This window comes from Rana temporaria, chromosome 7 (assembly GCF_905171775.1).
Source record: "Rana temporaria chromosome 7, aRanTem1.1, whole genome shotgun sequence".
NCBI lineage: Eukaryota > Metazoa > Chordata > Amphibia > Anura > Ranidae > Rana > Rana temporaria.
In genome coordinates, this window is record NC_053495.1 from 26096642 (window position 1) to 26108907 (window position 12266).

A 12266-nucleotide genomic window follows, 5' to 3' on the forward strand; every position below is an offset into this window, starting at 1 on the left:
TATTACTGAATCCGGCTAATACTATTTTTTATTACACCTTATTTCTCTACGCTTATACTTAAATGATAAGTTCACCTTTTGAACACGTTAAACCCAAATTTAGGGTGTAACATGTAACATGTTCTGCAGCCCACACCCCCAAACCCATGGCTCCCCATGACAGTGGGCGGGGGTTTCTGCAGAGATCGGTAAATAAAAAAAAAATCCTATCTTCCACCACGGCAGACTTACTTGTAGTTCTCAATGGAATATGAGGGCGCTGATCAGCATTCTCATAGTTCATTGACATTCCCTCCAGCTTTCTAACTGAAAGCCTGAATGGAGATTTGGGCAGAAAGTAGGAAAGTGTGCAGGAGCCTGACATTGCACCCATCATCCACTCAGGTGCCTGAGTTATAAATAATAAATGCACATTTTTTTTAGTCACTGAGGAGGCTTGCTTTGGTAATTTTGGACTCCCAAGTTGGGAGTTCAAAGTACACGACCCTGTGTACATGTACTGATAAGATAACATAGAGGAGATTTCAGGAGCAGTTGAAAAAAATGCCCAACTGCTTCTAAACGTCTGTTTACCAGCAGCAGTGTACACGAGGCCTTAAAAACCTTAAACGCTCATAAACACTGATAAACGTAAAAAAAACGCTCAAAAACGTGGCTCAAAAAAATTGAATAAAAAATAAATAAAATTCAAAAAAATCTTAAAAAAAACGCTAAATAACGCTAATGCGGAAAAACACTAATAAATGCTATTGCAAAAACATTACAAACCTTTGAAAGACTCACTGCAAAGCTAGTGGCATTTTTTTAACGTTATTTTAACGTCCAGTGTGCATGGATTTCCGACCATGTGTATGCCCCATCGGACCTTTTCCATCGGAAATTCCGAAAAATTACGTCTGAGTTTAGATAGGGGACATGTTCTCTTTTACTCCGATGGAGTATTATCGGAATTCCGATGTGATATTGGCCGGGCAAAAGTCTGACCATGTGTACAAGGCATTAGAAAGGTTCCTGTGTATATTCTATGTGAGAATTCATATACAGTCAAATATCCACTAACCTTTCTCTGAGGGAGCACCGGGTTCACCTTTCTGGCCTGGAGGTCCAGGCAACCCAGGACACCCACGAAGTATAGCCACCTTGTCAGAGCCTTCAATTCCAACAAGTTTTACATCTGTAGGGAAATATAATTTAGGGGAACAGAATATACAATAAGACAACATTGATATTAATATAACATACCATATATACTCGAGTATAAGCCGACCTGAATATAAGCAGAGGCACCTAATTTTACCACAAAAAAATGGCAGTATAAGCCTAGGGTGTCCATCTGCATGCCTCACTGTGCCTCACTTTGCCTCATTGTGTCCATGTGCATGCCTCACTGTGTCCATGCCTCACTGTGCCCATGCCTCACTGTGCCCATGACTAGACTGACGTTTAACATGGGAGTCTATGAAAGGGGTGCCTGGATTTGAAAAATCGGTGCTCACCAGCCGTAGGTCCCCCAGACAACAACCTTGCACACTTGTAGAGGAGAAATGGGGCTACATGTGTGCCAAGTTCCGGGTCCAGGGGACCTATGACCGGCCAGTACCGGGTCCCCAAAGTCACCGGAGAAATGACCGTTTAACATGGGAGTCTATGGAAGGGGTGCCCGGCTTTGAAAAATCGGTGCTCCCCCGGACAACAAACTTTGCACACTTGTAGAATGGGGCTACATGCGTGGCAAGTTTGGGGTCCAGGGGACCTACGGCCAGCCGATACTGGGTCCCCAAAGTCCGGGAGATCAGGCGCAAAAAGGTGACTCGAGTATAAGACGAGGGGGGCATTACAAAAAATGTGCTGAAAAACTCGGCTTATACACGAGTATATACGGTAATTCACTAATACATGAAAATATTCTGTGCATTAGTCCTCTTCTTCATGTACCTTCAAAGCAACCTATGAAATAAATGTTTTGGTATTCTAAAGACACTTTTCCATAAGACCCCTATCACATTAATGGACCGATCGGGTGCACCTGTCAGTTTTTCAGGCGGACCTGATCGGACCCTTCAGTATCCACAATGGCAGGCGTCAATGGACATCTAATCCGATCTTAACAACTAAAAACAGTCTGGCAGATCAGATGGCAGTCGGGTGTAAATGGACCGGTGGTCTGTCTACATCCGACTGCCCATAGAGGAGAGCGGGCTGTGTGTGCTCTGAAAAAACAGAGTGATTACCCACTGAGCAGCCGGACTCCAATAGAGTCTTCCCCATGTGCAAGGGGCCTTACATTCACAGACAGAGAATTCACTGGTGTAGCTTCATATAGTCAACGTTACTGTTTGTAGGCAGGTACAGTTTATCCTCCTGTCTGTAACAGCGACGATACAGAAGGAAGGAAGGAAGGAAGGAAGGAAGGAAAAACCTGCACTTACAGCATAAAAAAATCCTTCAATATCACACAACCCAGCAGTGGCGTCACTAGGGTTGGTGTCACCTGGTGCGGTAAAATATGGTGTCACCCCCCCCCCCCCAATAAAAAATTTCAAATATTTTTTACCCTACTGTTTGCTCTCTGTTCTCCTTTCTTCCCCTTTTCTCTCTCTCCCTATCCATCTTTCTTGTTCGTTCTATCCCTTCTTCTTTCTCTCCATTTTTCTTTGTCCCCTCCCCCCACCTCTCTTTCTCCAGAACCGGAATTCACATCTCAGGAGCCTATAGGCCAGGGACGTACCTAGAGCATTTGGCACCTGGGGCGGATCCAATATCTGGCACCCCCCCCCCCCCACGTTAAAATGTAAAAACACCCCACTGTGCCCCCTGCATACCTCTGCATCCTTCAATATCTTTTTGTTACTACTGTGTACCCCTCTCCACAACTGCACCTCTGGACCACTTTACATTACACAGCCCCCTGCATCACTGGACCCCTTTACATTGCACAGCACCCTGCATCACTGCACCCCTTTTACATTACACAGCCGCCTGCACCTCTGCACCCCTTTACATTACACAGCACCCTGCACCTCAGGACCCCTTTACATTACACAGCACCCTGCATCACTGGACCCCTTTACATTACACAGCACCCTGCACCTCTGCACCCCTTTACATCACATAGCCCCCTGCACCTCTGGACCCTTTCACACTACACAGCCCTCTGCACCCCTTTACATTACACAGCACCCTGCACCTCTGGACCCTTTTACATTACAAAGCCACCTGCACCTCTGGACCCCTTTACATTACACAGCACCCTGCATCACTGCACCCCTTTACATTACACAGCACCCTGCATCACTGCACCCCTTTTACATTACACAGCCGCCTGCACCTCTGCACCCCTTTACATCACATAGCCCCCTGCACCTCTGGACCCTTTCACACTACACAGCCCTCTGCACCCCTTTACATTACACAGCACCCTGCATCACTGGCCCCCTTTACATCTCATAGCCCCCTGCACCTCTGGACCCTTTTACATTACACAACACCCTGCATCACTGCACCCCTTTTACATTACACAGCCACCTGCACCTCTGGACCCCTTTACATTACACAGCACCCTGCATCACTGCACCCCTTTACATTACACAGCACCCTGCATCACTGCACCCCTTTTACATTACACAGCCGCCGGCACCTCTGCACCCCTTTACATCACATAGCCCCCTGCACCTCTGGACCCTTTTACACTACACAGCCCTCTGCACCCCTTTACATTACACAGCACCCTGCACCACTGGACCCCTTTACATTACACAGCCGCCTGCACCTCTGCACCCCTTTACATTACATAGCCCCCTGCACCTCTGGACCCTTTTACACTACACAGCCCTCTGCACCCCTTTACATTACACAGCACCCTGCATCACTGCACCCCTTTACATTACACAGCACCCTGCATCACTGCACCCCTTTTACATTACACAGCCGCCTGCACCTCTGCACCCCTTTACATCACATAGCCCCCTGCACCTCTGGACCCTTTCACACTACACAGCCCTCTGCACCCCTTTACATTACACAGCACCCTGCATCACTGGCCCCCTTTACATCTCATAGCCCCCTGCACCTCTGGACCCTTTTACATTACACAACACCCTGCATCACTGCACCCCTTTTACATTACACAGCCACCTGCACCTCTGGACCCCTTTACATTACACAGCACCCTGCATCACTGCACCCCTTTACATTACACAGCACCCTGCATCACTGCACCCCTTTTACATTACACAGCCGCCGGCACCTCTGCACCCCTTTACATCACATAGCCCCCTGCACCTCTGGACCCTTTTACACTACACAGCCCTCTGCACCCCTTTACATTACACAGCACCCTGCACCACTGGACCCCTTTACATTACACAGCCGCCTGCACCTCTGCACCCCTTTACATTACATAGCCCCCTGCACCTCTGGACCCTTTTACACTACACAGCCCTCTGCACCCCTTTACATTACACAGCACCCTGCACCTCTGGACCATTTTACATTACACAGCACCCTGCATCACTGCACCCCTTTTACATTACACAGCCGCCTGCACCTCTGCACCCCTTTACATCACATAGCCCCCTGCACCTCTGGACCCTTTCACACTACACAGCCCTCTGCACCCCTTTACATTACACAGCACCCTGCATCACTGGCCCCCTTTACATCTCATAGCCCCCTGCACCTCTGGACCCTTTTACATTACACAACACCCTGCATCACTGCACCCCTTTTACATTACACAGCCACCTGCACCTCTGGTCATGTCAGCTAAAAAAAAAAAAAAAAAAAAAAAAAAAATTTTTTTTTTTTTTTTTAAATCGGGATGGTGTCACCCCTCTAGTGGGTGTCACCCGGTGCGGCCCGCACCCCCCTAGCAACGCCACTGCAACCCAGCAGCCAGCTTTCATCTAACATAACACATGAAAAAAATTAACAATATTCAAGTGAACTTAAATTGCAAATATAACACCAAAAGTCCTCATTAGTGTAAAACATCAAAATATAATGTGCTAAAATAAAAACTGGTGCTGAAATAGTCCACAGTCCCAGTGTAAAATCCCAATAGGCATGGAAGATGGTCTTCTTTAATACCCAAAAAGCCAAGGTCCCAGGACTCAAGCAGGAAAAATCAAATGTTTCATCATTTTAGGCCAATATCTATTCTGCTACACATTTTTGTTAAAAAAAAGTCAAAATAAGCATATTTTTTGCGCAATACAGTACCTGTTGCCGAGAATGTGTTTCCAGCACGACAGCATCGCGCTGATTTTTGGCGACAGGGTGCCGACATCTCGCACTCACTGGAATAGACAAAGCACATTCCAGCGAGCGCGTCATAGAAGCGACGGGAGATCCGACTTAGATTCCCGCCAATTCTAGCTGCGGCGTTTGGTATGAATCCTGAGAGGGAGAACTCCACGCCAAATTTTAAATAAAAAACCGACATGGGTTCGCCCCCCCCAGGAGCATACCAGGCCCTTAGGTCTGGTATGGGTTGTAAGGAGACCCCCCCTACGCCGAAAAAACGACATGGGGGATCCCCCCACGATCCATACCAGACCCGTATCCAAAGCACGCTACCCGGCCGGCCAGGAAAGGAGTGGGGACGAGCGAGCGGTCCCCCCCTCCTGAGCCGTACCAGGCCGCATGCCCTCAACATGGGGAGGTTGGATGTTCTGGGGCAGGGGGGTGCACTGCAGGCCCCCCCACCCCAGAGCACCCTGTCCCCATGTTGATAAGGACAGCGCCTCTTCCCGACAACCCTAGCCGTTGGTTGTCGGGGTCTGCGGGCGGGAGCTTATCGGAATCTGGGAGACCCCTTTAATAAGGGGGCCCCCAGATACCGGCCCCCTACCCTAGGTGAATGAATATGGGGTACCTACCCATGTCGTACCTACCCACGTGGGTAGGTACCGGAGCATGATGGGACTGTGACATCATAAGAGAGGCCTATATAAATCATCGCGCACCGGACACCCTGCATAGCAGCGGGAAGAAGCGTTGTGTCAACAAGGGAAGAAGAGAAGAAGGCAGAAGAAGACAGAAGAGCTGGCTGGCCGCTGCTAGTGGTCGAGCTAACACGCGAAGATAGCGGCGGCCAGCCCTGAAGAAGAAGGCACCGGAGAGCGAGTGGGAGAAGAACCGGTGCCGAGATGACAGCGGAGAAGATGGGAGAAGACCCCCGGTGAGCGGAAGAAGACCCCCCGGAGAGCGGAAGAAGACAGCAAGCGGGAGAAGACCCGGGCCGAGATGACAGCGGAGAAGATGGGAGAAGACCCCCGGTGAGCGGAAGAAGACCCCCCCGGAGAGCGGAGAAGACCCCCGGAGAGCGGAAGAAGAAGGCCCCCCTGCTAAGAGAGCTAAAGAAGACAGGGGGGGGGCCCCCGGAGCTGACTAATAAATTACTTTAAAGACCCTGTGTTGTGTGTTTTTTTTTCTTTTACACTTTGCCTCCAGGTGAATGGGTAGGGGTATGATGTACCCATATTCATTCACCTAGCGTGGGGGGCCGCTATCTGGGGGCCCCCTTATTAAAGGGGTCTCCCAGGATTCGATAAGCCCCCGCCCGCAGACCCCGACAACCAACGGCTAGGGTTGACGGGAAGAGGCCCTGTCCTTATCAATATGGGTACAGGGTGCTCTGGAGTGGGAATTTTTATTTACTTAACTTTTTACTGGTAATGGTGTTGATCAGAGACTTATAGTGGCACTGCAATATTGCGGCGGTCACATCGGACACTAACTGATGCTTTCGACACTTTTTGGGGACCAGTGACACTAATACAGTGCTAACATAATGCACTGTCACTGTACTAATGACACTGCCTCAGAAGGGGTTAACATCAGGGGCGATCAAAGGGTTAACTGTGTGCCTAGACAGTGCTTGTGTGCTGCTGGTGAGGTACTTTTACTAGAGGAAGGTATTGATGCCTTGCAGGAACACATGATTAATGCCTTTTATACTGACAGAACGGCAATCTGCCTTGTTTACATAGGCAAATTGCTATTCTGTCTCTCTGACAAATGATTGGCGGGTGCTGGAAGACACTGAGTTTGTGGTACCAACAGATCAGCTCCTAATCACAGTGGGAGCAGGTCGGTGGCAGCGCGCATGCATGCCCCAGACCCAGAAGTGCAGGATCACATACTAGGTATGTGATCCTTGCCACTGTATATGTAAGTTATACAGTCGTCAAGCAGTTAACATCATTAACCTGTGACTTGCTTATCTACCAACTTTTTGAGATGAGAACGAGGGACACCTATTAGCAAAATTATGAAGGCATAGGACCCACCCCCTGCCACTCCACTTAAAGGAGAATTATACCAAAAAGGATTAGATAAACCCACAATGCATTTTTTTTTAAACTACTAGTATTCCTTTATATTGGTTTTTGAAATTTACAAATGCAGAAATTTAGAAATTGGATGAAAACTATATAGATCAGACCAAAATGAGGGATGAATGAGAAGGAAAGAGAGACAGAGGGACATTGTCAGGGACATTCCTTCAAATTCAGGGACAGTTGGGAACTATACCCTTGGTCAAGTCAGATTGATCCATTTAGCTCCAAACATTTCAAAAGTATTTAAATTGAAATGCAATGAAATTCAACAACACTATTAGGTAATAGAATTAGGATATTCATTCTAAGTGCTCTCTTCTTAATAGTTACTGACCAATGTAGAACTCAGCTTATAACATCTTCTCATGTTGTGGTATATCTGCCACCAGGAGCTCTTGCCTATTCAATGGAATGAACTCTTTCTCATCAATGTATTGTTAGCCTTAGTAACTAGTAACATATTCTGATTAAAACAGAATGACAGATTGTTTATCTGTCATACTTTGAAAAAAATTCCATCTGCCTTGACTTCATCTTCCTGCATAAAACGATCCTCAGTGGAAGAATGTTAGGCAATCCCAGTGCCAGCTTATCTTTAGGGAAAAGAACAATAATAGAACAATGCCCTATAAACATTGGATCATCTGAACTGCAATCTAATTTCCATGAGAACCTCTAAGGCCGCATACACACGATAGGTTAAACCAATTAGAACTGTCTGATGGACCGTTTTATTTGGACCAAACCGATCTTGTGTGGGCGCCATCGGTTAGTTATCCATAGGTTAAAAAAAATCCAACTTGTTTTAAATTTAACCGATGAATTCCCAAACGATAGGTCAAAACCGATCGTTAGTAGGCACGACCATCGGTTAAAAATCCAGGCATGCGGTATTCCCTTTCAAATTTTACAATTAGTTATGAACCAGGTCACTCTAGACGTATGGAGCTCACACGGCGTTAAACTTATTCAAGACCTGTACTGTGGAGACGATATTAAATCTTTCGAATGCATTAAATCTGAATATAAATTACCTCAAACATGCTACATTCAATATAAGAAGATATTACGCTACTTAAATAATTTAAAATCTAACAATCTTTACATCTACACATATGCTTGGTCTTTTTTAACATCCCAGAGTTTAAAGAAAAAAGGTATCACATTATTTTACAATATACTTCAGGAAAAAAGAGAGTTTGTGAAGTTCTCTTCCCACTTACAGTGGGAAGAGGAACTGGAACATTCATATACATGCGACCAATGGAGTATTGCATGTAAAATGAATCAATCTGCCTCCAAATGCGCTTCCTTATGGGAATTATCGGTCAAAATAAGTTTAAGATGGTATTATACGCCCAGCATCTTATCCAAATTTGGAAGTCAGCACTCCAATAAATGCTGGAGATTATGTGGGACTAGAGGTGACCTGCTCCATATTTTATGGAAATGCCCTAAACTAAAATATTACTGGGAAAACATATTCAGTATTATAACATGCATGACGGATGCTAAAATAGACCCTAATCCAGCATTGGCTTTATTGTCGCTAGGTGTGGAAATTTTTCAGTCCACCCAACGCTATTCTTTTGTCCACTTACTTCTTGCCGCCAGACATTTTTAATTACCAGGAGATGGAAAGATTCCTGCCCCCCATCTGTAATTGAAGCTGTTGATCTTACGAATCTCCATATGTCATATGAACGTTTGTTGGCTTTATCCCAAAATACTTTATACAAGCATGATATTGCATGGGCCCCTTGGAAAACATGGTTTAACCACAAGGATTAAATGCCCATTTTGTTGTTCACTATCTGAAGTTTTCATTTTTTCTAGGAATACTCTTTTCCAGGTATGTCATGTTCGAGAACACAATATAGAAGGATATTTCTTCTATTGAATTTTTTTTGATTTTTTTTATTATCTTGATTGTTGAATAGTTTTTATTTATTGCCGATTTTAGGAGTGGTAATAGTCTGCTGTGCTTCTTTTCTGATTTAATATTTTCTTTCTTATACAAAGTCACTCTTACGTACAGTTATATATATATGGTGCATCCCAAATTTTTTCTTATGTCAAAAGATATTGTATATTCTTTGTTGAAACTACTTACATAAACATCTTGCTTGTGTATGAAAAATGAAATACCAATAAAAATCTATTGAAACAAAAAAAAAATCCAGGCATGCTCAGAATCAAGTCGACGCATGCTTGGAAGCATTGAACTTCATTTTTTTCAGCACGTCGTTGTGTTTTACGTCACCGCGTTCTGACACGATCGTTTTTTTAACCGATGGTGTGTAGGCACAATGGACCATCAGTCAGCTTCATCGGTTAACCGATGGAAACGGTCTATCAGACCGTTCTCATCGGATGGACTGATCGTGTGTACGCGGCTTTAGGCTGGGTTCGCACTTTTGCGAATTGGATTTGGGTTTCCCTGCATCCAATTCGCATAGCAGGAGATTGTGATCAACTCTCTATGGAGCCGGTTCTCACATCTCCGCAGCGGCTCCAGTGCGAATTGCACAGGAGCCCTGTGCGTCTTTTTCTCTGTTTTAGGTCCAAATTCAGCCAAAAATTTTGGCTCAAATCGGACCTGAAACAGTGAATGGCGACACACCGGACTCCTGCAGTGAGCCTCTACATTCTCTAGTGTGAACCCAGCCTTACTTAACCAGTGTCTCTCAAACTTGTTTGTCTTGCAGTGCACCAAAAAGATCTAAAACTTTTCACGGCACACCTGAAAAGATTTAACAATTTTTGTGGCGAAGAACTTATTTATTTCTACATATATATTTAATTTGAAATTTACTGTGAAGGATGTAACTGCTTTCAAAAGCAAATCAGATTGAAGGGAGGCTCCAAGTCGGAAAAAAAAATGGAACAAACAAATGGAACGATCTCTATTATTATAATATAATTAGAGCGATCGAGTTCTCCCGAGATCTCACACAAGTCTTGTGTTACAAAATAAATGACAGATTGACAGAGATTGCATTTTTATATATGTTACTTTTTTAACTTTTGTGACATTAATTTACCATACATTTTTTTTTTATATGTTAAAGGTTTCAAAACGCTAGCAATTTTAAATATTTTTTCAAAACTCCCATGGCACACCTGAAAATCTTTAGTGTGCCACGGCACTCAATTTGAGAATCACTGCTCTAATTGTTCCTTTCTACAGTTTTATGATTGGACTTACCTGGGCAGGTCTCTTCAGTGTGTGTGAGAGAGGTCATCAGACACAATACGGAGGCTACCAAAGTCCACATAGCGGCTACAAATGTTGCTTTTCTTCTGATCTCTTTCAGAATGAGGTATCACCTGTCTACTGTTTTTTTAAATATCTTAGTAACTCCTCCCCACCCCTCTTTCCCAATCTATAGTGATTATAGATTTATCCTTAGAAATGTCCTTTTTATCTTCATGTTTTGGGACTTTGGTTTTGGTCTGCTTTCTTACACAATATCTAGCACACAGTTACTTTGGAAACACTTGCTTTTGTTGTTATTCACTGGTTTATTTGTGTATTTTTACATGCACAATCATTATTGATGTGGTTATTTCACATAGGAATTTTTTCAATGACACTTTATTGAATTTTTGGGTTGCGCGCTTGTTTATAATTTAATTTATTATATCAATTTATAAGAAAATTACCATTACAGCAGAGGCCCTAAAAAATAAAATGGTGAGCGTTGCAATTTTTTCTATGGCACACAGTATTGTCACAATTTTTGGGGGGAAAGATACACTTTAATAACTACATTTTTGTTGGTAAAACATAAAACATGATGTTGGTAAAAGATACCTAACATCATATGCTTTAAAATTGTACACGCTCGTGGAATGGTGACAAACAACAATACTTCAAAATCTCCATAGGCAACGCTTTAAAAAGTATTACAGGTTACCAGATTAGAGTTACAGAGGAGGTCTAGTGTTACAAATATTTCTCTCACTATAACATTCACAGGAGATACCTCACGTGTGGTGCGGACACCATTTACATATGCATGCTTGACCTACGTATGCGTTTGCTTCAGCACATGACCACGGAAGGACGGGGGCACTTTAACTTTTTTTTTTTACACTATCCCTTCAATACTGGGCACATTCCCCCCTTTCTGCCCAGGCCAAAAAAAAAAAATTCCCCATAAGAAAACATGGAAACTCAAATGATTCATTCCACAACCATTTATTCATAAGTCCTTCAGTTTATAGTCCATATAAAAAGAATATAGCAATGTGATAGGTTGTGTAACCATAAAATGTTCATCCGCAAATGGAAGCCTCCACAAGGGGATTAGAAGCTAAATTTTGGAAGGAGCTACAGAGTAAAAAGGAGAAGAGAGGCGCCTCTAAGTGTAGCAATATGTTGCTAAATGTTGTACCTTCATTAACCACTTCCCGCCCGGTCAATGGGAAATTTACGTCCGGGAAGTGGTTACACAATCCTGACTGGACGTCTATGTACGTCCTGCAGGATTTCATGCCGCGCGCGCCCGTGGGGGAGCGCAGCACGGCGATCGGTGATGCGGGGTGTCAGTCTGACACCCTGCATCTCCGATCTCGGTAAAGAGCCTCCGGCGGAGGCTCTTTACCACGTGATCAGCCGTGTCCAATAACGGCTGATCACGAAGTAAACAGGAAGAGCCGTTGATCGGCTTTTCCTCACTCGCGTCTGATAGACGCGAGTAGAGGAGAGCCGATCGGCGGCTCTCCTGACAGGGGGGGTTCGCTCTGATTTTTTATCAGCGCAGCCCCCCCTCGGATCGCCACACTGGACCACCAGGGAAGCCCCCACTGGACCACCAGGGACAATAAAAAAAAAGGCAGTAAAAAAAAAGTGCCCACCTATCAGTGCCCATCTGTGCCACCCATAAGTACCCATCAGTGCCGCCCATGAGTGCCCAT

At 44.7% G+C, this 12266-nt stretch overlaps 1 protein-coding gene across 3 annotated transcripts in view; it reads right to left on the reverse strand.

Annotated features, from left to right (window-relative positions):
- The window catches only part of LOC120945176 (ficolin-1-B-like), a 64967-nt gene extending 54286 nt beyond the window's left edge, over positions 1–10681 (reverse strand). For 2 of the 3 annotated variants that reach the window (XM_040359100.1, XM_040359099.1), the window contains exons 1-2: positions 10552–10680; positions 1061–1174 (exon numbers count right to left, since the gene is read on the reverse strand). In XM_040359100.1, coding sequence (XP_040215034.1) covers positions 1061–1174; positions 10552–10621 — 184 coding nt within the window. In that variant the 5' untranslated portion in view covers positions 10622–10680. Of the gene's footprint in view, positions 1–1060; positions 1175–10551 lie in introns of all 3 variants that reach the window. The other variant, XM_040359101.1, reaches the window with a different exon arrangement.
- Between the last annotated feature and the right edge of the window lie 1585 nt (positions 10682–12266).